The 26,161-nt window shown below is 36.5% G+C and overlaps 1 protein-coding gene across 18 annotated transcripts in view; it reads right to left on the minus strand.

Moving 5' to 3' along the window:
* NRXN1 (neurexin 1) overlaps positions 1-26,161 on the minus strand; it is a 1,050,610-nt gene that overhangs the window by 549,115 nt on the left and 475,334 nt on the right. For 11 of the 18 annotated variants that reach the window (XM_040993712.1, XM_040993714.1, XM_040993718.1 and 8 more), the window contains 3 exons: positions 23,919-24,122; positions 21,292-21,318; positions 77-199 (listed from right to left, as the gene is read on the minus strand). In XM_040993712.1, the coding sequence (XP_040849646.1) occupies positions 77-199; positions 21,292-21,318; positions 23,919-24,122 (354 nt within the window). The remainder of the gene's footprint in view (positions 1-76; positions 200-21,291; positions 21,319-23,918; positions 24,123-26,161) is intronic. The other 7 variants (XM_040993726.1, XM_040993725.1, XM_040993723.1 and 4 more) reach the window with 1 other exon arrangement.

Consider the following 26,161-nt stretch of genomic DNA (forward strand, 5'->3'; position numbering starts at 1 on the left):
ATCTGGAAGTCAGCTGTGTGAGAGATGAAGTGTAAAGATTTAGCCTAAGAAGAGGTGATGGGGCAGGGACACTCACCTGTCATGGCCTGTTGGTCATCCACTGTCAACTTCAAACTTTTTCCTCGACGAACCACTCGCACTGTGTGCCATTCATTATCATTGAGGTTATAGCCGGCAAAAAGGGTCTCAGGACCTTTGCCTGTAAATATGCCAAACAGTCATTATGGAAGCTCAGACTTAGTCAAGCAAGCGAACCTCACAGAGAGTGAGAGAAAGAGCCAAAGAAGTGGGTGGGGGGAAAGCCAGGAGAGGAAGGGAAGAAAGGAGAGAGAGAGAGAGAGAGAGAGAGGAAGGAGAGCAGAGAGAGAGAGAGAGAGAGAGAGAGAGAGAGAGAGAGAGAGACTGGTTGGATCAGTTTTCAAGCCCATTAGAGTCATGGCAAGCAAAGAAATTGACAAATTAACAAACATTCAGATGTGACCATTCTTTTAAGATTCCTTCACCTTAAGCATTGATGTAAGACAGAATTAACCTGTTGTCATAAATAGGCACAGTCAATAGAGCACTAGGGAATTTCCAAATTTACACATACTTTTAAAAGGATTCCCAGATATCAGTGCTTTTACCAGCTTATCAGCATAGTGGCTAATACTCTTGTAATCGCTGACTTCCAGAATGCACTGACCACATGTCATAAGCAAATCATTTTCAGTGATTGCTGGCTAATTTCACCCCACCTACATGGAAAATACTAGCAGCCTATACAGAACCGATACACTAATTCAGAAAGGTGTTGAATTATAAAGATGACAAGTACGACTATGTCCCTGTTCATTCTATAAACAAAGCAAAGGAAAAAAAGTGCCTTTGGCAACATCTCCTAATCTGCCACATATAGAACTCACCGTGAAAACAATGACTTTTTGAGCCTATGTAAACACATTTTTTCTGTTTGGTAGAGAAATTTGTTGCTACCTTAACATAATTAAGGGCATGACATCAGCAAGCTCTGTGACTTCCAACTGACCGGAGCTCAAGTTGGAGAATCACAACTTTTTTAAACAAATACTTCCTGCAAAGCCAACCAAAGGCTAAGGATCACTGTTGGCCATATCACAAGGTAAAGAAATAGGCCTTGGAGGAAGAAAAGACAAAGTCAGAGGAAGCCTACCAGTCCAGACACATGAGATCATTGCATACTTCTGGAACCATGGGACATGGTCTACCCTTCTACTTGCTTTATTATGTACAAACCCTGTCCTTTGTTAATAGATCTCCAGTCTTCAATGGAGCCTGTGATATAAACTAGATTTTGCAGGATGAAATAATTCGGCTCTTTAAACTGCATCAGCTACCATTAAGAACAGAAATCAGCTAGTTTTGCTAAGAAGTTGAAATTATACATCCATGAATAAAAGGTACTCTAGACAGAAAGATCTTGAGAGATTGATCACTAAATAGCCAGAGGAAGTCCTGTTAGTTCAGCAACTGCAAAAATGCTTTCAGACCAAATGTTGAAAGTAAGTTCCAGGATCAAAGGGACTCTTTCTATTCTCAACAGCAGAGAAAGAAGTGTTTAATAACTCTGCGGCATCCTAGTGTCCCACTGGCAGCAAGGGTCGCCCTTGGTTGTGATCTTTGAAAAGAGAATATATCATTTTAAAAGCTATTTTTATAAGGAAGATCTTTTGAAGCAGCACCACTCCGTTCTTTTAATTTTAAATGTGTTTTGTCAAGGAAAAGAAGCATAAGGGTGATTTCATCATTATACCCCATCCTGGGCTTGATCTTGCAGTAAAGTCATTAGGTTTAATCTATGAAACAACTATTTCCATAACAACAGGCACAGAATCCAATTAAAAAATAACCCTTTGGTTCATAAAAAAATCTCTGTGGGCCAGCTTCAAGCTCCTTTCTTGCATTATTAAAAATGTGAACAGATTGATTTTGGAAGACAAGGTTTTAAAAATGCATTTAATAATTCCAGTTCAAACCAATGCTTCCCATGTAACATGAAATGCAACGGAAAGCATACTGGACTACAGTCGAGACTTGTGAAGCTAGTGATTGATTTGCCAGTTGAAAATCTTGGGATGGTGAATGTTCAATATATATGAGGTGCTGTATTTGTTATCTTGTTTCATCTTTGCATTGCTGTTAATTAGCAGATGAGGGAGTGAAGAACCAGAAACCCAAAATCACTCGTTTCAAGTTCACATAGCCAAATTACTGGCAAAACAGATTTCTACCCAGGGCTTGCTTACTCAAAGCCTTACTCAAATCCTCCGTGCTTCTTCCTGCGTGGTTTAGTCTTCTAGCTGTCAGATTCTATGGCTGATGACTGAACTTCTCAGTTTTCCCCATATCTAAATAAAAAGGTGTGAAAGCTGCTCTTTGCGCTGATCTGTGCCTTACCCTATAGAAGGATCACACTTTCAAGAAATCTTCCACCATTTCTGCAAAGAAATTCTCTAAATAATAAATCCTTTACCCAGGGTTGCTGAAATCACTGCTACTGAAGACAATATGGAAGGGCAATCAGTTTAGGGTCTGTCTGCACCCAAGTTCGGCAAAACCATAAAAATACGCTGCTTCTCTCCACGTCTCCCTCCTCAGCATGAGGAGTTAGAGTAGCTGACCTCTGGAGTCCCTTTAGTAATTTATATTAGTGCAGAAATCTAAAATGGAAGACATTGTTCCAGAAAAAAAGGGCTTACTTTTTGACATTCTGTGTGAGAGCCATTTTATCTTTTCTTAAAATTTTAACAGCAAAACGATGTCATTCGAATCACTAACCATCTGATTTTCTCTGGGACTTCATTTTTTGGGGGGGGAATATCAAGACAGGACACATGTGCTAGCATATTGCTTCCAGCAACAATACAAGCAATACTGAGTGTCTGTGTTCTCTGAATTTAGTTCAATGTTATTAGCAGGTGGTGCCATTCAGAGTTAAGTTTAAAAGAGTTCCAGAGTTCGGAGCCTCATAGTGGGAAGGAGAGATCTCAGTCTCTCTCTGCTATGTGAAGACAGAGTAAAGGGACAGTCATTTACAAGCCAGGAAGACGATGTTGACCAAGATCAAGAGGCCGATATTCCTGAACCTGGCCCTTGGACTTCTCACTCTTTGGAACAAGAAAAAAAAAAAAGTCCATTATTGAAGCCACCCAATCTCACATGTACTGTTGTAACAAGTTGGACTCATGCAATGTTTCAGAAACATTCAAAAACTGTCCAGCAGTTTTCAAAGCTAATCCTACCTGTTACGTTGTGCACATCGACAATGTACTTTTAAAGAGCACCGAAATCTGAATCTGTGATTTGGTCATTGACTGATGTATTCCTCTGCATCTAAGGTGGAAACTAGGAGACACAGAGGCCCAGCAAGGTTTTCCATGATTTTCAACGGCATTTATGCTAAGATCTAGTATAGCTGTTTCCTGACTGGTGATACTCTTTGAGTGGATTGATTATTCTATAGCTAAAATTTCTTAATAACCAGTGGAAGTCAAAATAATAAAATTTTCTGTTTTTCTTAAATTGAATTTGGGTTGTTTTCCTTTGACAAGCTGTCTACCCACAAATTCTAGGAAACCAGATACAGCCTTAAGAAATGTTATAGCTAAACTTAACATGAAGCCTGAGGCAGAGGAGGGAGTGTGTGTACATGTATGCATACCTCTATGTGTGACATTAATTACTCTGCACCTGCATTTACAGATCAATGATGAAGCTTAGTTATTGCTTTGTTTTGAAAAGTACTAGTCTCAGAGCAAAGGTTTTCTGTTTTCACTATGAGTTTCCATTATGAGTAGTCCAGAAAACTGGACTTTGGTCAACCATTAACTAATTATGTCATCTTTAGTAGATCATTTAGCTTCTGCAGTTTTATTTTATAAACAAAATGAACATATTGGATAAAAGCATAGAGAAGACACTCCCTTATAGTTAACTTGAGAATATGAGACAGAACACGATATCGTCGTGACGCTCTCTATGCGTGGGATTCTCACTGCTGTTATTGCTGCTGTCACCAGTTGCATCATTTTGATTTTTCCACAGGTAGATACGGTGCCGATATACCCTCAGCTTTCTCTTCTGGCCTCCATTACGTCATTCAAGTGGATCCAAGAGAATAACACTTATGTGTATTATAAACTGGTTTAGTACTTTGCAATAAGCAAATTCTGCCTGTGAGAGTAGCACCCTTGATGAATATAGCACATGATAATAAATGATCAGATTAGAGCGAGAGCCCGTTCTCTCTGTATATACAGGTATTCCTCTGTGTTTGTGCTAAGACTCTCAGGGCACGACACGGCAGAGCAGAAGTTTCATACAGTGATCTTTAAGGAACACTTTCTTTTTTTTTTTTAGTGATGGCAAATGATTTTCTCCACTGTCCAAAGTACAAAGGCAGGGAAGAGCAGTGCTCGAGAAAACTAACAGTGTTTCTCTGGGCTTTCCTTACTCCAGGTAAGTAAGCTTGTGCAATGTCAACATAACTGACTTTGACCGCAGGTATTTTTTTAATTGCTATTTTTTGATTAGTAGCATTTCCCAATCATAATCTTGCAGAATGACTACAAATGCTATTTAAAAAGAGAGACACCCTGTTATGAAAGCAGCAAACTAACTCGACCCTTACAGCGACTGTGGTAAGCCCTGGACTCCACAGAAGCTGCTTGGAAAGTCACTTGGGAGTACCATTCTCCATTTAGAGAAAGGATGATCTTTATGAAAAAAATCCCAAAATACACTTTTAGAAATCATTTGCAAACATCTCATTGGCACTAAAATTTGTGTTTAGTGCACAAAAATGATTTTGCAGCTTACTAATTAAAGATTTTTTCCAGAGTGCTACTTACTATGCACACAAACTTTAATATGCACTTCAAGTTTGCCTTTCTGCATATGATGGTCCCTCCACACATTCCTAACCCTCCCATAATCTCAAAGTCCAAACTTTGAAATCATCTGCAGATCTGGGAGGTCTTTTTTTTTTATGTCTCATGAGTTATACAACAGATTGCTATCCCTTTTTTGATCTAGGAAGGAACCAAGACTTAGGAAATTTGTTTCACTGCAGCAACTAGATTATCTTTTTCATGCTTTTGGCATGCTGGCTTTCCTCTCCAAGTAATTACTTTAAAACAATCTTTTGTCAATCATTTAAATTCCATTTGAAAGTATTGGGGGTGCATGTTAATGAGTAAATTTCCTTAATGAAGAAAAGGATAGCTGTCAAGGGGTATATGGCTAATTAATTTAATTCTTCCTTTTCAGAGATAGCTCTGTGGGAGATGAGGTAAAAAATACCCAAGGTTTCCTACCTACTTCCATTTTATGAGTTTGCATCCTGCCCAGATGGCATCATCTAATTTCTTACCAAAATCAGAAAAGGGAAAGTTTCTTTGACCTCTACATATTATATGTCCTTTCACTATTTTAGGATATATAAAATAATACCATCCCAAACACGATTTAAATATACCTTCCTGCTTTGGATAACAGTCAGTGACTTACGCCTAAATCTGATGCTAAATACAATTTCATGAGCAGTATTGAAAAGGAGTGCCCCTATGTACCTACCCACATTCAATTCTTGACTATTTCTTGACTATTCTGAAGAAGAGGAGTATTTTTCATTGAAAACCTTAAACCTGGGTGACAATCATAGAAACCTGGATGCAAAAGGCAAATCTTAAATTTTCAAATGGGTAAGGGTTGACAGTTAAATTCTTTAGGCTTTCTTCCCATCATTCTTACATGTGGAATAGTAATATCTATAATACCCATACAAACTTACTGGCTTTTTTGCAGAAATCAGTGTAACAACAACAACAACAAAAACTGAGTGCCCTAATCAAATGTCTGGCACTTGTGTGACCTCAATGAACATTAATTTACTTTCCTTGAGGCTTACAACAACAAAAAAAGCAAATAACAATGGCTCAATGGTTTGTAAATCACCACTCAAAAATGGTTGATTGTTTAAGATTATATATGTATCTATCATAAAGTGTACCGAAAAAATTTAATACATTCCATAATATTATGTTTTGAAATTAAATCATCCAAGGTCAAACTTTCTGAAACTGTTTTCATGTTACGCTAAGATTTGAGTGTTTCACTTTGATTATTCGATTTTCAAAAAGATGAACATAAGTTTAAAATATATTTCCAGGGATTCCAGCATCCTGTTGTTAAGATATAGTAAACAGTTGCATTATCAGATATAGTAAACAGCTTCATTGGACTCTCTGCCATTGCCCATGACTGCAATGATGGAAATATGATTACGTATGAAGAACTACACTATAGTGATGACACAGGGGAACTGGGGAGGGGGAATTGGGGAGCCTTTTTAACTGTATAATAAAATGATAATAATAATAAATTAAAAAGATTAAAAAAGAGACTCAGGCAAATTAAGAAGATGGTCCTACTATATATATATAGCATATATATATATATGCAATACAATACAATACAATACAAAGAAAGACACCTAAGAAACAAACTCACAGCTGCTTCTAGAAATGAAAATGCATGTAGCCAGGCAGAAACTGTGGAAACTCACACCCTTACCAGCTACATTGGGATTTTTAAGAAACACCACCAGCAGGGCACAGAGCTGACACTCACGGCAGACCCAAAGGAGATACCTCTCAGGTACAGGTCTCCCTCTAGTGGCACACTTTAAAGATGCTGACTACATAAATGGTACCTTGTATCTGTTCCAGTTACCCTCTTAAACGTCACATGCAAATAATTGCTCCTTTATAACACCATCTTGTTATTTCACTAGTTAATCTTCTTACTCAATTAAACAGCTTATTGAGCTTGATGATGTTGATGGTGTTTCTGCAAAACTACCGCTTAATAAACTGCACAGATAATCAGTAGTAGAAACCCCATATAATTTGCTTAATAGAAATAATTCATCCACAATGTCCATTTTATTAATACTTGGTTATGTTTCGTCATCTCCACTATCTTGGCTAGAATCTGCAACTGTGTGAAAGTAGATCCTCGAGTTTCTATAGTTGTGCTAGTAAAGAAAATTAAAAAAAAACATGGGCTTAACATAAGAATAGAATAATACATGACTGTTCAATTCTGGTAGGCCATAAAACTGCTCAGAGTCTTGTAACTGAATTCAAGAGCAAGGTTACGGCTCCATAGCATCTTAAAATCATAAATTTTTAAAACTGAATGATCTGGTTTTTTTTTCATTCCATTTAACTACCCTGATTCATTCTGTGTTTTATAGCATAAGTATACTCTCAATTAATCATCATTTTGAGCCAAAGACAGATGTCAGCATAGGGAATAGCCAACTCAGAGCCTGAAGGAGCTCACATTCTCGTAGTTCAGTGGTCAAGCAATTGAAGAGTCTAGACAGTAAATACATTCAACTACGCAGGTTATGTGGTTATCATTGCAATTACTGCAGTGTGCTGTTATAATGAGAAAGCAGCCGTAAAACACGTGCAAACTATTGGGCATGGCAATGTTCAAATAGATTTTGTTTATTAAAACAGGTGGCCAGATTTGAGGCAGTTGTTTTCAGGTTCCTGTAAGATACATAGACGATTTAAAATCTTCTCTCTCAGATTTTTTATTATATTTTTATATTATTTTTTTATATTTTTTTATATTAAAATCTTCTCTCTCAGATTTTTTTATATATATTTTTTTATATTAAGTGTTAATGAAATAATAGTGTAAAATATTCAAGGATTTGAGAGTCAGCAAACCTAAGTTTTAGATTCAATGTTGCCACTACATCTAATCCTAATCATGCTGATTATTCAGTTACTGGATTGTCCTGACATTTTCTTATCAGTAAGTAAAATGTGAGCAAAAAAAGTAATTTTAAGTGGCTTTAAGTGACATAATCGATTGTCAAGTCTTTCTGCTTGTAAAATCTAGGATGTATTAAATCATCGTTGTCTTCTGCACACTGAGAATAGATGCTTTCATGTAGAAGTTTGATTGCACGTGTGTGTGTGTACCTATGTATGCCGATTTCCCCCATTCTTGACAAGCTTTATTTGGCAGTTGACCTGGAGGACAGCAGCCTCTGGTGGGATGCAGGAGCCTGTGGGTAACTGGAAACGAGCCTTGTCATTGTCACAATGATGAGAAGAGTGAAGGGCCCTGGCAACGAGGCCAGAGCAGCCACAGCTTGATGCCTGAGTCATTCTGGCAGCAGCGCTTCCTCTACAGAAATAACAAGATGATGTGTTTCTCGGGTTGCAATTATGACACCCTTAGCTGACTCTTTGACTTTATCATCCGTTTTTTCATTTTAAAATAATTACTTTAAAATAGTATGGCCTCTGCATTAAAAAAAAAAGCATTAAATCCAGGATAAATGCTTCCATTGTATTAGTTTTTCAATTTCTAAATAATGGCCTGAGACATGAACCTTTTATTTCTTGCATGAATCAGCAAGAAAGCTCAATTATAATTTACACCTGCAGTGGAGGTGGCACTTCTTTGTTGGCTATTCCCCAACACTGCTGGGGGTTTGGCAGTTCGAATAATCTGTGGACCCACTGCAAAATGAAAATACAAGGTCTTTGATCAAAATTAGGACTCTCAAGATAATATCACAAGTGCATTAACCCACACAGAGGGTCCTTCTAGGTGGTGACCCATAAGTGGTCTCTGAGTGGTCTCACAGAATAAATTGCCAAAATTGCATGCTGTCAACAGCAACTCTGATTCGAAGTATAGGTTTTGTGCTTATTTATTTTTCAAGTTTCCTTTAAGTGAACACTATACACAGGAATGAGCACACAAGGCTGCAAGGAAAAGCTTTCATTTATCCACATCAGACACAGGGCCTTGGGGGTATTAGAGATGCTGCCTCAAACTTGTCTTGCTGGCTGGGCCTGGTGCCAGTCACGAACTGGGCTTGTTGACAGGCCCACCATCCCAGGATTCAGACAGCGATCCACCTGCTGTAACCTTGACTCCTTTTCTCTCCCTCAGCACTGTCTCCAAGTTAAGTGAGGACATATCCTTGAAAAATATTCAGAATGTCTCAATAAGGTGTTGGCTGCCTTTTTGCAAGTAGAGAGATATTTACAGAGGCCCAGGGGCAGACAGGTTTCTTTAGGCTAAAATGTAAGTAAAAATCCTTCCCAATTAAAGAAAAAAAAAATCCTGAGCAAATAATATATCGTCACATTAAGCATCTAAATTTTTTTTTTTCAAAACTGAACACTAACCACAGGGGAAAGGCATTCCATAAGCACACATTCTGAAATCAGCCTGAGTTTTTAATCCTATTGTCACACATTACTAGCTGTGTGACCTTGACCAATAACTTAGACTCTATGTGCTTCCGTCAGTACTGTCATCTCTAAACTAGTCTAATAACAGAAATATTTCACAATATAAGTGGATTTAACTTATCTTAGTCACTTACTACAACATCCACATGTGGAAGTCTGAATCATAGTAATGACAACTATCATCAGTATGATATTATTGTTCCCTTTTCAATGGGATTAAATTTTCTGAGGAAAAAAAAAATCCTCTATCCCATAGATGAATGGACTCAACATAACAGTCAGTAAGTAGTGGACGAATTTGTTTTGAGAGTTTTTTTTTTTTTTAAGTTGTAGATGAATTATTTCTTAATATTGTATTAAGGCAAAGAAGTAATGAAAAATAATTTTAGCTAATTTTAATGATGACATTTGTTAAAGATTGTCAACAGTAGAAACCTTCATATCCTTGTTTTCATATTTAATTGCATGAACTCAAGGAAAGCCTGATACCTGCATAACTCAACAGCGTAATAAATTGCTTTGGATGTTTTTTTCTGTTGTTGTTGTTGTTCATTTCCCATGAAAACAAACATAATTTTATATGCAGCTTAGGAAAGCAAAGCAACAGCTGGTAACTTTTGAATGAAGACAGCATTTTGCCTGGGAACTGAAGAAATCTAAGGGTTCATGAGGATTTAATTATAAAAAAAATGTGGAACTGGTCTACAAGGCACATAGATGGGACAGCTATTACAGACAACGTCTAGGAACTCTACTGCCATTTTCCTAAATCATGCTAAGCTTATTCCGTTATCCACAATATGAACTTCACTATTTATAGAAGCTTCAGTGTTGTTCCATTCCTGGCTAAATATCACAGCTCTAGGCAAATGAATAAATGCATTTTGAGTCGTCCGCTAAGATATTCTCAGCTTCTATTGCTCTGACATTGATTGTACCCATTTATGACAGGCCAGGATAAGTTATTCTGATATAAGTATTTTTCAAAGTGAAAACACACATCTTAAGCAAGATAATTTATCTCTCAAGAATATTTACAACACAGTAAAAATGAACACAAATTAAATAAGCTGCTTAAAGACTTTTTAAAATTACCTATCTTTAAAACTAATCTAGCTCATCTAAAAAGTTTAAGAACCATAAGACAATAAATCTGCTATGAGAAAAGTTAAAATCTAGACTGTGATTTTATTTTAAGAGTAAAACAACATCTTTCCAAGAAATGCTTATCACATAATAGAATAATTTTCAAGCATAAAATTAGCACTAATGACTCAGTGTGCTTTAAATAGGCATTAAAAGCTGAAAATGTATTCAGTGTTGTTGGAGTGTGAAGAGATGTATATTAATACTTCTTTGAATGTGTTTTAAGTAATACCTATACAATACCAAAATATCTGATGAAAACATATAAATACTGAGCATATGGCTATTTACAAATATTTAAACTGACATTTCAAAAACAAAGCTATGGAATGTAGTCACAAACTTTAAAAAAAAAAAACTTACTGTACCATTCCTTGTCTAGAAACACTGCTATAACAGTTGCAGAGCTTTCTTTCATGAGATCAAAGGACTGTACATTTTTGCATAATTCAAGGACAATGGATTTGCCTCATGCTTTAATTTCCATATGTTGTTCATAGAAACTGTCTACCAGTGAGTGTAACCCTGAATCCACAAAATTTAGCTCATCCCTGATATTATCAGAGTATTGTAACACAAACATTTCCAAAATTAAGAAGCAGATTAGTAAAACACAATCTAATTTCCTGTCTTCGTTAAGTTCCTAATTTCTGCTTTCTTGTCACAGGGAAACTATTGCAATGCTTGAAAATTTATTTTTCAGCATTTATCGTAAACAGAATGGATCTGTTTTCCTATAGAAAGGGCATTCTAATTATTGTGACAAAAATTATCTTGTCTGTAGAACTGAACTGTAGAATCTTACTCGATTTGGTACTTCCTGTTTATTCCCTCAGTGATCGCTTAAAGACTATAAATGAAAACACATAATATACATTCACCGACCATGTGAAAATCGGAATGATGATCAAACATATTTCCAAAGCCACGATAAAATGCTTTCGGTCTTCTTCATTTGCATTTAAGATTACGATTGCCATCATTGTGCTTTACCCTCTGTAGCTTATTTATTCGGCTAACTTTAAATCATTGACTGTACTACTGCAACACTCCTTCTGAGCACGTTTGAGCAGCTGGGACACTTTCAGAATCACCTCTTTATTTGAAATTATCTTTGGATTAGATTCAACCCAAATGAATGTTTCACCTTGTTTCCAGAAACTAGAAACTAATTTGGCTTATCTGAGGAGGCATTATCTAGGGGCTCCTTGGAGCTGGAAAGCCACATGAGTTATGCCATCACGTCTGTCCCTCACTGATTGCACTAGACTTTCAGTTAGAGCTGGTGGCAATCACTTACACCAACGTGTCAAGCAGCATCTTTCCACTGATGGCCATGGCAATCTCACTCGCTTCTGAAGAGCTTCCTCACAGACTCTTCCAATCAGTTTGCATTTGACAAGACTGTGATCTCTGATTAATCGAGATAGAATCTGATTTGTACATGTATCTTTCCTGTGATATCTTTTTTCAAACCAGCTTAGTGAGCTAGGACTGCTTTGTATCACTTTGGAGTAAAAATTGAGATAAGCCCTGGCTTAGATTTAAAAAAACTGAATGTCACATAATGTTTACTAAAGGTAAAGAACATGTTGCAAGAATTTTTAAGCAGCACATAACTTACAATGCCACAATTAAATTGCTGTGATTCTGTTCCCTATTTCACAGTTATTGTCTGCATTTTAAGAGCTTTGCATAATTTTGTGAAATATTTACTTTTACATATTACATACCTGAAAAATGAAAAACCTGTAGCAGCAATGACATTCACTACAACAAGATTTGGATTTATATTCTAATTTGGATTTCAATTTCCACCTGCACAAGTGACTACGTTTGCACTCACTAAAAAGTAAAACAATTCAAATTCCTTCAGATCCTGTAGAAGTACAGCTTCACTTGCAATGGAAATGTTCTCTTTTCAAAGTTGGCTGATTCTCTGACAAGTTTATAAATGGATTTCACTAGCTACAGATATTTTCCTAAGCAAAATTTAAAAGGAATATTGCTTACTTTTACCTTAAGTTATACACATCAATGGTGATTTAACATGATGGTTATCTATAGAAAAATGCAATTATATTTAACTTGCCTTGTTTTAATAGTATTGAGTGCAAAATATTTCAAATCTATATTTAGGTTGATCTGGGACATGTGATAGGATGATCAAGAATTCTCACAATTTTGTGAATGATACATAAAGAAAACAGGCAATTATCAACAGTCTGATGTCATGTACAGTAACATAATAGCTAATTTAAATGCTTTTAGGAATTGTCAATTTAGTTTTAGAAAAGAAGCTTTTGAAAAGATTTTCTTACCATCTGGGTCTTTATTCCTGTTGATAACAAGAAAAAGAAATTGATGAGGGCTCAGAGCACAACAAACATCTCAATTTCCAAATTCTTTACTATTTCCATTCATTTTGCTCTCAGATTTTAAAAGCCTTATCTGATAAAATGTCGAAGTGTTGAACCTCTGCTATGCTTGCATAGAAAGCCTGTGGAGGACACGGCCACTTTGAGGACAGTGTGCTTGGCAGCTCTTCTCTTCAGATGGCTGGATCAACAATTAGCACAGCCGATGGGTTCAACTTGGGAGAGCTGCCACCAAAGCCAAATTCTGGTGACTGGTTTAGGAAACTTCCTGATCTGAAAGCTCTGCACAATGGGGCAAGAACTCAATCAACTTGGATCTCTTCCTAGAGAATTTAAACACATCAGATTTTTAAAATTGACAATTGATGAAAGTGCAATAGAATGTTCAGGGAGATGCATAAGAAAGGCAGCAAAGAAAAAAAAAAAGGAAGAAGAAATCATTAATAATGGAAGAAGTGGAAAAGTAGAAGCTACAGGGAACCAGGAGCCAGACGATAGAAAGGAGAGAGGCAGCAGAGGGACCAAATGAAAACAAGAAAACATTTGCGTTGCAGTAACGATAAAACATCGAAGGGAGCCTTGGTGACAAGAGGAGTCTCGGTGAGGATCCCTTGTCATTAGACCCTTACTATGTGCTGCCAAACTTCCAGCTCTTGCACTCCAATCTTATCTCCTCACATGCTGACTGACTGTGGTTGATATTACTTCCTCACTCCCTATTTGTACCAATTATTTGTGCTTCTGTATAATAAGCTTTCATTAATTAAGGTGATATGAATGTCTACTTCTCAGATTTTTGAAGAATGTGACCCAGAAAACCAGTATGAATTAATATAAAATATTATTTTAGAAATTGAATTAATTTAGAAATAGACATTAATATTCATGAAAATTATTTCAGAAAACATGAACCCTAATTTCTCTCTGAAGTTTATGCTATAAATTTTGTAAACTATTTTTCATAACTAGGTACAAATTCCACAAAATCAATCACTATTGAAAAAGTATGGAAATTGTGGTCAAACATTCAGTCTAATAGCTACGACACACTACGCGATCCCATATTCAAACACTTAGGCTCTATACCCTGTTGGATCTCCTAACACAAATGTGCTACTGGTTCAGATCCCGAGAGGCTCAAACAATTGGAATCCATCAACCCACAGGAGAGTTCCACGTTGCATTCCTGACTCCTGAGCTCAACCTGGCCTAACTCCAGACGCTGCAGGCATTTGGAGAAGTCAACCACTACATGGAAACTCCATCTACGATTGCCTCTCAAACTTTTTTTTTTTTTGAAGAAACAGAATTACGTAAACCTCTTCAAATAGCCAAGCTCCATTTTCAGAGAAAATATTGCCAAATCCGACAATTAGAAAATAAGAGGTCAGATAACAAAATCAGTGTTTAATCCAGGATGAAATAATTTAAAAATCTTTCATCAAAATTCTTTAAAATCCTAAAAAAGGTTCAGGATCTGTATTTTTGACCACATTATTGAACACCATGTATGGTCTTAGTAATATAAGTCAAACTTGACTCCTTACATTTACTATGTTTTAGCTGTAGTAAATAGACAAAACCTTTATTATCTAAATTATGCATTTACCACAATACGTTGATCATTCTGCTAAATTATATGAGAAACTGCAATGCATGCTCATTATACTTATTTATATATTCTTTGTCAGACAAGCATCCTGCAAGATGAAAATTATTAACAGTTACCTTTTAAATAAAATTAGGAATAGTATACCTGTAGGAAATTTTCTAATCTATGCTTGTCTATGCTAGTGGCACGGCACTTTAGAACACTGCTTAACATTAATGCTGTCCTGGGGATTACAGGCTACCTGAGCACACATTCTTGAATACTTGCCAGTCTTTTTTTTTAATTGCTTATTTATATCTATCTGTTTGAAAGCGAGAAAAGGAGACACTAACTTCATTTCTTGGTTCACTCTGTCCACAACAGCTATGGCTGGGCCAAGGCAAAGACAGGAACCATGAACTCCATACGGTAGATAGGGTCACAACTAGTCTAGCCATCACCTTCTGCCTCCTGTGTGTGCATTAGCAGGAAGATGTATCTGAAGCAGAGCTTGACTCAAACTAGCATTGTGTTTGGAATGCATGCATCCCAACTGGCAGCTTAACTGTTGCATCTAAATGCCTGCTTCCTTGTCAACCTTTTTATCCCTATAGCAATTAATTCTGGTGGGCTTGAGTCTTTAGAGACACAAGAATAGAATGATGAAATAACCCACATGCAGAAGACATCATCTTCTTTAAAGTTACTAAAATACAATTTTATATCTTGCAATGAGTCATTATAAATTTATAAAAGCACGTTTATTAATGATAAGAAGTACCTGACTCACATTTTTATTCTTGATTTTCTGTACTAATGATAATATGTTGAAATGAGACTTATTGAAAGGTAACAGGGAGGCTGGGAAGAAGGGGGAAGTAAAGGAGAGGCAGAGGTGAGGCGAGAGAGAGAGACCTAGAAGGAGAGACAGAGACGAAAAGAAAGAGAAGGAGAGAGTGAAGAAAACAGAAAGAAAAATAGGAATGAAGAAAGATCAATGAAGGAAGTGGTAGATGCTTTGAAACTAGCTCTAACAATGTCACAAATAACAGCTACGAAGACGTGGTGGTCTCTAATATTTGGTGATAAAACAGAAATCCTCTTTCCTAGACTTCGATAAAAGAAATGTCAAGTTCTGCATGTTTCTTCTAAAACGTTTTGGATTCCCCTCACAATTTCTTAAAAAGTCATTGTTATAACCCAACGTTCAACAATAAAAGAGAATTTGATAAAAGTTAACTTGAGTCAACACTAGTCTTGATTTTTGCATTGGTTCAGGAACAACATTATGCTGTGGCAAAATGAATATGTTTTAGCCAATGAATTTATAACTGAGTTTGATTTTTTTTGTGTGTGTGTGGAACTCTTACTATACAAAATGTATTCAGTGGAACACTGCAGCACTTATATGTGCAGTTGAACAATGTGTGGATTAAAGTTGTCTACTCATGAGCCGTTCCAAAATGATTTGATTGGGTTACCAATGTGGGTATGTAAATATGCAAAGAGCACTCTTCATTACAATTCTCACACATGTGCATGTGTGTTTCTTTTAGATTTGATTTGAATTCGATATTTTGTGAAGATTTATTATCATGTGAAAAATTGTTTTTCCTTTTCAGTTGTCTGTTGTCTGTCACAAAACTGTTTCAACATTTTTATATTCTTCTTCTTCTGATTAATTATTTGCCAAAGTAGACTCTATAAGCTGTCTTTTCCTTTCCTTGTATATTATTCAGTTAAATAACATTAAGAATAAAAAATACTCTTGCATCTATATTTTCACCTTTATGTCTTCCACAGCTTCCATCCCTGGCCAATGGAAAGTATCGGTCCCTGAGAGACAGTGATAGCTGAACCTTCACAAACCAAGGGTTGATGGTACAGGAACAGAGGTGATAAACTCCCTTTCATGGCTGTCTGCACTTCAGACACCAAGAAAGAGCTCCAAACTAACCATTTCCTTCATGTTATCCAACAGAAGCCTTCAGAAACATCCTCATATCCCTCCAAGGACAGCCAAGTGGCAGTCAGAAGAAAACAATCTAATATAGCTTAGGTGCTGCCAGTTGACATTTTGCATCCTTTTATTGCTTTCCGTTTTTATCCACATGAAACTCTGGTGATAACTAATATCCAGTTGATCTTTTCATTCTGGTAATAAAATGATAATACCAAGATCTTATCTACTGCAGACATTCATCAAAGTCCATTTTCCAATAACACACTACACAGAGTGTTATCTCCAAGTCAAGAGTGAGGTTAAGTACTTCTCCTTAGATTTTTTCTTTTTCATTGCTAGGATGTCAGGTTGCAAGTAAAAGCTGAACTTCAGCCCTTGACAGTTGGTCTACATTAATGTCATCTTTTATTTTAATTGTCTCTGTGTCTTAGATAAACCACTTCCTGTGAAAAGCTCAAAGTGTTTATAAAGTCTGTAAATGATTTTAACTGCAGAAAACTTTCATGCATATGAGAAAACAAAGGGAAATGAAGCAGGGCAAAGATACATGTGAAGTGGAGAAATCAGAGGAGTAAGTCTTGGTGGAAAACAAAGAAGAGAGGGTTTATTGAAGAGATAAATGCACGGAAGAGATAAAGACACAAAGAAAGTCAAACAACGCAAATCAACAAGCCCCGGAGAGCATGAGATTATTAAAATCCAGTTTCATATGGTTGCAGAATGGCCCTAAGCCTTTCTGTGGGCAAGAAGGTCATTTTGTAATTATTGCATTGATTTGAAAAACGAAAAAAAAAAAAAAAGAAAAGATTAACAAAAAGGAAAAAACACACACAAAAGCCTCCCTGCATTCAATACGTAACTTAAGCAATGGCTCATAAGGACACCAGGATTTATCCATGGCTGATAGTACAAGCTTAGTTTCCAGATGTTTAATATATTTTAACTTTCGAAAATTATAGCACTGATCAATTTTAAGATTACCAAAAGAATAGAGAGATAAATTGGAGCAATTTAATTGTTTAATAAATGACTCTCAAAGACAAAATCTTCATTAAAACAATACAGAGAAACAAGCAGCCTACTCCCTTTGGATCTATTATTAAAAAATTATTGGGCAATGAATTTAAAAATGAGATTCTCTTGGAACTTCTGAGTCAAGTAAGCAAGATATTAAGATATGTGCCTGTGCAGACAGAAAGAATACAGAATGAGAGCAAGGTCCTGCACAGATCCTACTGAAAACGTAATAGAGAAAATTTCATAAGTAGAAAACTCCTTTGCATTCTTTATGCTTTTCAAATTATTTCTTAAGTCAATTAATACCACAGATCAGACAAGAGACTGTCAGAAACTCACCTTTTCATACAAATAACTCATGTGTTAGTCACAAAAGCACTTTGTTCTGCCTGACTTGAATTCTCTTGACAATAACTTGTTAATATTCTGCATTAATAAACATTTCTGTGATGAGGTGTTTTTTTTTCTTTTTTGTAAAGGAGCCTACAATTTGTTTTTATTTACCTATCGCAAATTATTGCTTTCCTTAGGTTAAAATAATCTATCTTACTAGCCTTATTCTAGCTACCTTTATCAAGGTATTCTTCACTGTCCAGGCAAGAAAATATAACACTATTAAAAATAGTGTTTCTTTTAGCAAGTTTCTAGCCAAGCATTGAATCATGATAGTCTGCCTTACTCAATTTTGAGGCAAATGGGCTGGGTCAAGCTCTTCTGACCCTCCCATTAACTCTATTCCACAGGACAGTGGAGATCCCGGGATAAAACCTCTCTATGCTCATTGTCTGGGCCACAAAAATTTACAAAAGCCAACCTAATCTAATTCCAAGTTGAGGGCTACAAACACATTTAGGCACCGATTTAAGCAAATGTATATCAGTGACTTCACGATCACACCCTCTGGAATCTGAAAGATCAAAACATCCATTTGATGCTGGTGTGGTCACTCAGCTGAGACAGCGCTGGCTCTCCTTTTAAGTATCCTATCCACACATAAAAATAAGCTTTTGATTTCTAAATGAAAAGAGGTTCTCTTCTTTAGTTTCAAGAGCTTTGACAGCTTTTTTCTCAAAGGGAGAAGTGGTGGCAATCAGGAATGTGACAGAAACAATCCATGGAATTCAAATCTGCCCTTTCTCAGAGGAATTTTCACCAAGGACTGTACCTTAGGTTCTCCATGGGAGCCCCTATCCTTGCATCTAAACTCCAGACACTGCAATGGCTAAAAAAGAAAAGAAACACATCTGCCATGTCTTTCAGTTCCGCAGGCCAGCAAATGTGCAGCCAGACTCTTTGGTCTCACTTGTCAGCCACTCTTAACTATCAAAGGCTGATACATCTGATTTTCTTTTCCACATTGATACAGATGTTGCAAGTGTGTGTACAGGAGCTTGTGGAAGGAATAACCTACTACAGCAAGCAGCAGAACAATTCAAAGTGGAGAAATTGGTCTAGGAAGTTTTTCATTCAAGCTTAAACACTTAGAGTTTAATATTAATAATCATTTATGTTATAGTTTATATCTTTCCTGCGGCAGATTTTCATAAGATATCAATGGCGGTATTAATCTCACAATACAGCTGATTTCTCAGGAATGGCACATTTTTTTCTAAAGTCAGTGCTGTTATATAACCGAATGAATAAATGTATATTCATTTTCTCATTTTCAGACAAAACTGGCTCACAAGAGGATTCATGCAATAAATCACTCTTTCATTAAACTGCAAGTTACACCGAAACACAGATATTCTTAATTTATTTTCCATTGCATAGGAAATGTATTGCAGATAGGAATCTCTGCTCATTCAATCATGGCATTAGCTGTTTGTTATTTGATATGTAAATTTCTCTCTTTTCCTGAGTCCACTCACTCTCTTTTAGAACACAGCTGATCTGCCCTCTACTCCCCAAATACAACGAAGACAAAAGGAAATGTCAACATTACCTGGTCTTTGAAAGTTCTTCCCAGTGCCTGCTGTCAAATTAAGGCATTTGCAGTCCTGTCCGAGATGTGCACTGGAAGCTCACAAGCCTTCATTTAACTCAATTTAAATATAATAATGCTCCTTAAAAAGGAAACATTTACTAACCATGAAAGACTTCTGTCCTCAAAGATATTTTTCTATGGAGTATTCTGGTGGGGGAGGTGGTGGGGAATGATCCTTAATATCAGAATCTCAGGATACAAGGCAACAGAAGAACCTAACCTCACAAGGGTAATTACACCATCAAAATATATATTTTAAGGAGTCATGACCATGGCTAGAAAACAAAGAATTACAATTTGGTTTAATTCCATAAATTTATAGACTTACACAGTTATATTTGTTAAATTTCAAAAATCCAGACTTCATCAATTGCTTCACATAAATAAGAGGAAAATGTTGCAGGAAGAGATATTTTCTCCTATGTGGATTTTTTGATATTCAAGAGGGATCAAGAAAACCTGTTGTTGCACCGAGGCACGGAATTGGCTTTGGAAGAGAGCATTTTATTAGCAGCCACTTACATATAAGTCCCTGAGCTAAAAGCTAAGAGGACCATGGCACTAGATGTACAAAATGTATATCATCGTCAGAATAGGAGAACCTTCAGGGAGCACACAGGCAAAGAAGGATGTATCCTTAAAAAATTCCACTTGTATGGGAGCTGTGAGAGATGATCTTTGGAAAATGATTTTGTGAGTTTTTTTTTTTTTTTTACTGCTAGTATGTTGGTTATATACACTGATTAAAGTGTTAGTAATCATGATTTAGTTATCTTCTTACTGCCATAATTAGAAAGACTTACTTTTATGCCACTTTAAAAAATTAAAAATTAAAATATCCATTGTCCCTTGTATGTATGTTTTAAGAAGTTCAACAGTGTTCAAACAGTATCTATTTTATCAGAAAATTGTTTACTCTTGAATGTTTAAGACCATTTCCTGCTCTTTGGAAGATGAAAATTATTCTTATTTGGAAATATATCCAATGAGTTGGAAGGCCGATTCCATGAAATTACATTTATCATTCTTTGAAAGGTATAGAAAAAAAACTAAGAACTATGAAATTAGAAGCTAATTAGAACTTTTCTTTCTTTTTTTTCCTTTTTTTGTTTCTACTTAAGTAGCAAATAACTGTGTACATTAGAGATTTCTTTATGTGGTCAGCAAAACCTGGAAAAGAAATCCTAAACATTAAAGAAATAAAATAGACATGTTCTTATTAATGCCACAACTCAAAATAAAATCACAGTCCTTGTCCTCATTCAGATCTCAAACAAAATTCAGTCCATGCATCTTTTCTGATTCTTCATTTTGCATGCATATCACAGATTGCAAGGGTTTTGGTTATTATTATATTTTTGCAGATATATGATCAGGATGTAAAAATTCATCATGTAAATGACATTAAGAGTCAATGAACAATTGAATGCACAACTTGGAAAAACATATTTCCCCATGTAAAAATTAAGCTGAGTTTGGAAAAATTGAATAATTTTCAAAATCAGATAAATTTCATATATGAAGATATACACACACATATACTTGAATTGGGAGATATAAATGAAAGTAATATGATATATTTTCTCCAACTGTTTCTGAAGAGAAATATGGGAGTTGAAAGTCTGGCAAAATATAAATGCCACCTGTCGTATCAGAAAGTCCATGGAGATGTTGGCATCTTTGTTACAAACATTTGCCACATCTTTTCTTACTCAGGAATTCCTGAGGGAAACACTTGTGCTCTCTAGATTTTAAAATGAATTTTTACAACCCAGATGATGGACTGGTATACTTTAAAGTTGAAGTCATGATTTTATAAACACATTTCTCTTTCTTTCTTGACTATCTTACACCATTATGGAGGAATAACAGTTTAAGAATTTTGAATAGGCACTTACTGGAATTACAGTTAATCCTGATACAATCTAGATGGGGAAGAATAGATGAAAAATGAAAATTTATCCTTCAAGGTAATAGCTGCAGACATCCAATAAAATCACAGTCCACCCTTCCGGGGACAGACACATGCAAAGATGGCCACTCCATATCCTTAATTTGTACATACTTCTAGAACCCAGATTTATTTTCATAAAACTTTACTGTTGGAAACAACAATAGAAGGTTTAAGAAAATGGCCAATTCAAACAAAGCTACATGGTGACAAATCTAAGTGACATGAAGAGTTGCCAACTGTCAAAGATGCCTGACTTAGACTGGATGCAACTTTCTCCCCATCTGTGAAAGAACATTGTTTTCAGCAAAATTTAAAAGTGCTCCGTCACAATGGGGTACAGTGCAAGCTCAGCTAGGCTCAGACATCTTGGACCTTCAAAATCTAATATCCCACAAAGGCCAATTGAATCCTTCAGAATCATGGTGGTTGAGTGGAGAGCAAGTCAAAATGATTATCATCTCACCCTAAACTTTTTGGTGGTTTTTGTTTTTGCTTATTTGGTTGCTTTGCTTTGTCCTTTTAATTTTCCTTGGGCACAGAAAGGAAATGGCAGATCTTGGCTGGGCTGCATACCTAGTACAACTTAGAGGAGGGAAGGAATGGCTGCGTGTCTCTTTCAAAAACCCTCTTGTGGCTAAGAAATAGTCATTCTTCATACTGTTTAAGCATATGCCTCCCTTTGGAGCTAACAATGTTATCTCTATGGAATAAGTGCTACTGTCAATACTACTATTGATTTTCTCTTTCTTAAACTTGCTTCTTACAAAAGCAGATGCTAAAAGCACAGAAAGTTTTGTGGGAATAAAAAGACTGTATGGACAACGGTTATTTAAACAGACTATGAGTACGTGGGATGTTTTGTGTTCATTTTCTATACGGATAAGATTTTTGTTGGCTTGGGTTTTAGTATTTAATGCCTTTGGGGAGCAAGACAAACATAAACCTAGATTCTGTTTCCATATAGCTGAGTTTGTCATGTGTCGTCAACCGCATCAGAAAAGTGGTTGCAAACAGCCAAGGATCATCACCTACATAGCTCTTTCTACAGAATGCTTTGCTGTTACATTTCCATGAGTGTTTCCATCTTAGCTAGCAGCCTCTTTGCTACAATAAGGCAATTCATTTTGACTGGAATGTAGTAACCTTTTGTTGGCAGTAGAGGGAACTCTAACAGAACAGTAAATATGTGTTGTGTACTCGAGTTTTTTAACCTTTTAACTATTATTTAACTTAATTTCATACTAGTGTTAATTGAATATAATTCGATGAAACTGCTACCAATAGAATAGTTTTATGTTTTGTTAGTCACCCTTCTGCTCAGAACAATTTAAAAGTTCAAGTGGGATTTCAACAAATGCCCTACCTAACTACATAATATTCTTGTAAATCTATGGAGTTTCAAACTTTAGTCTTCCTCCTCTATTTAATGAATGTCTTTGTGCATTTACCACTTTCAAGAAATACAGTAAAACCTCATTTAATTTTACTCCTCTTGTTTGGAGTTAACAGGAACATTGAAATTTATTGGGCAGAGTATTCAGACCTCATTTAGTATGAGCAAATATCACCCAAGGGGAAAAAATTAATGGATTAAGAAATATTTTAAAGGCCAAGTTCAGGAAGAAAACTTATTTCAAGTACTTCACTGTAAGTTGATGGCACAATTAGCATGAAACAATGAACTCGTCATTATGGATAATTCTTATCCACCCATGAAAATCAAAGTAATAAGTCCTTTTCTTGAGAAAATACGTTCAGCTATGAATTTGTGCTTTTATACGTGCTTGGCAATGATTAAAAGTGTATAACATTTTATGAAAGAAATCAACAATTGAGGCTTTTTCTTCATTCAGCCCGGCTACCTCCTACCCCCAATTCATCCAGGATGGTGAGGTTTTACTGTAGTGAGCCTTACACCTACCAAGAAGCAGGAAAGCATTATCTTTCTGTAGAAGAGCCTGTACCATGAGTGTTCGCATGGCTGTTTGCTAAGGGCCGCAGACTTTGGGCATTGAAGGGTTGTGATCGCTGCTTGACAGCAAAATATCACCGCACAGTACATCAAAACAGAAAGGACGGGACACCACACAGGTCAATTCTCAAAGGAGAAGCCCGGACAACACAGAAAGAAGAAATGCTGGTTTAGGTACCATAACGTAAATTGAAAATTTCATATATATATATATATATTAACTAAAATGCTATTTTTTATTTATTTGTAAAGATATTATTCATAGTTAATAAGACTGTAAGCAAATGCAGCAATTGGAATTTAGACTGAGGCATCATCAAGCCTACTAATTTTAACTTTTAATTAGCTTCATTCGTATATATATGGCTTCCCTTTTAAGAACCTTCGAGTGGCAGGGATCACAAAACAGAAAGTTACATCAAACACAATGAAAAGAATAAAAAAGATGTCTCAAACGAACTAAAGAAATTTAAAGGATGGAAATAAGACCATTGAGAGTTTTAACTTCCCATGGCAAACAGGCTACTTGATAGATGTTTGCAGGCAAAACTAAACAAAACGTGGGAGGTGTGAGTTCAGTGGGGAAGGCTGGTTGTTACCTAGATTGACCGTCAGTTTCACGCGGCCTGCATCCAGCTCCAGGCGCAGAGTGTCGGCCGAGTCTCTGGAAGTGGTCGCCATCAGGATGCCATAGGCACGCTGAGACCGGAACCTCAAGGACACGTCCTCCGCCTCTGTGTGCATCACCACTGGGAGCTGGATTTTCATGAACATGCTCCCATCATAGCTCAAGACTGTTGCCTCTGTAGATGAGAAATGGCTTTCAGTTCTTGGTATTTTACTGCCTTTATACTTTGAAGGAAAAAAAAATTATCTAGCGTCTCCATAGAACACAAAGTTATAAAAATCAGCTCATTTTCTTTAAAAATGATTTTTTTTTTCGCCAGAGGAAAAGGTCCTGAAGGGAGAACTCTGAAATATCTGCTAATGCTCAGGGGCAAAAGCACTTCTATATTTATTCCTACAATCTTTTCTATTACTGTATTCATTATGTTGGAATCTAAGTGTTTATACCAACGTCTTCCTTCTCAAGAGTATTAGCCACTCTGTGAGCTGGTGAGAAATACTATACACAGTTGAATCAATGCTTATACACAGTGAGGTCACCAACTATGAAATTAGCCAATATTGTCTCCAAATTCATCATCTATAACCTGGGAAAATGCTATTGAAACTGCAAGAACTTGGCCTGACCCAAAAACCCATGCTGCTAAGAGAAATTGTTTATTTCATCATCAGTGCCCCAAGCAGATTTTAAAAACAAATCTTTTATATATATATATATAGATTTATTTATCCTTATTGGAAAGTCAGATGCACAGAAAGGAGGAGGACAGACAGGAAGATCTTCCATCCAGTGGTTCACTCCCCAAGTGACCACAACTGCCAGAACTGAGCTGATCTGAAGTCAGGTGCCCAGAAACTCTTCTGGGCCTCCCACGCAGGTGCAGGGTCCCAAGGCTTTGGGCTGTTCTATACTGCTTTTCCCAGGACACAGGCAAGGAGATGGAAGGGAAGCAGGATTGCCAGGATTAGAACTGGCACCCGCATGGGATCCCTGCACATTCAAGGTGAAGACTTTGGTCACTCGGCTACCATGATGGGTCCTCCCCCAAAAAATCTTTAAAAAATGAAGCCAATATCTAATCAGTGGTGATATCGTATAAAAGGGTGGGGGAAGAAAATAACGTAGTGCATTGTCAAGCAACAAATGTTTTTATGCCACTGCGTGTAACACAATTTCTTTAAAGAGCCACGAGCTGGAACTTAACTTCAAAGTTTATTTAGCAGTCAGGAGTAATTTAGAACATTATCCATGAGAAAAACCCTGGTGTTGTAAATAATAATAATAATAATAATATAACAGCAAGATATTCGTAAAAGAAACAGTAACTATGTTACTTGGATGTAGCTAAGGAGGCACCTTGCAAGGTGAGTTTGCCTGGCCCTCCCCATTCTTCCATGTAGCAGAAAACCACAGTTTCTATGTAAAACTCACTCCGAACTGCTGTCAGCTGAACAGCACCAACATGGCTGCCAGTTACATTCCTGTTATGACTTTCAGCTAACTACAATAAAATTACCATGGCAGATATTCCTAATCCCTGAAGCCATGACACTTCTGAAATTTTCAGGAGGACAGGGAACTTTGCAGGACTAAAACCCCACCTCAGACTCTACCCCATTTGAACAAATAATTAAAATTTGCCCCAGATATCACCCCTGTACCTCAAGGTCTTAGCATGGAACGACCCTCATCGAGGACAGCTCGTTCCTGAACGTGCTGTATATACTCTCCACTAGTATTTTCTTTGACTTTACAATCACATAAAATTCTGCTTCTCTGCTGACCTGCTTCTAGGCCTTGTTCTTGAATTCTTTCTTGCATCAATGATGAAAACCTGGACCCTGTGACCTCAAGATACCTTGAGTAAACTGAGGAAGAATGGGGTGGCAGTGAAGCAGTGCATGAGTGTTGCTCCGATAAAGTAGGCTGCATTAATAGGGAGCTGCTCAGCACTGTATTAAAAACATAAAGAAGTAATCAGCAAAAACTCTTGATGACAAACTAACTGCTGTAAGAAATAATCAGCATCTTTAGTGCTAAACACCATATGGCGGTGCAAGCTTTCAAAACAACTCTGAGTCATTTTGCTTTTCCATTGGTTCCAGTAACTCAGAATGCCATTTGATAAAAGAAAAACTACCTGGGACCGAAACAAACCAGGGAATTCTCAATTCTCTTGGCTATTTAGATGGAACAGCCATTAACTTCACTGTT

This window comes from Ochotona curzoniae, unplaced genomic scaffold (assembly GCF_017591425.1).
Source record: "Ochotona curzoniae isolate NIBS_2020 unplaced genomic scaffold, NIBS_Ocur_1.0 contig_883, whole genome shotgun sequence".
Lineage (NCBI taxonomy): Eukaryota > Metazoa > Chordata > Mammalia > Lagomorpha > Ochotonidae > Ochotona > Ochotona curzoniae.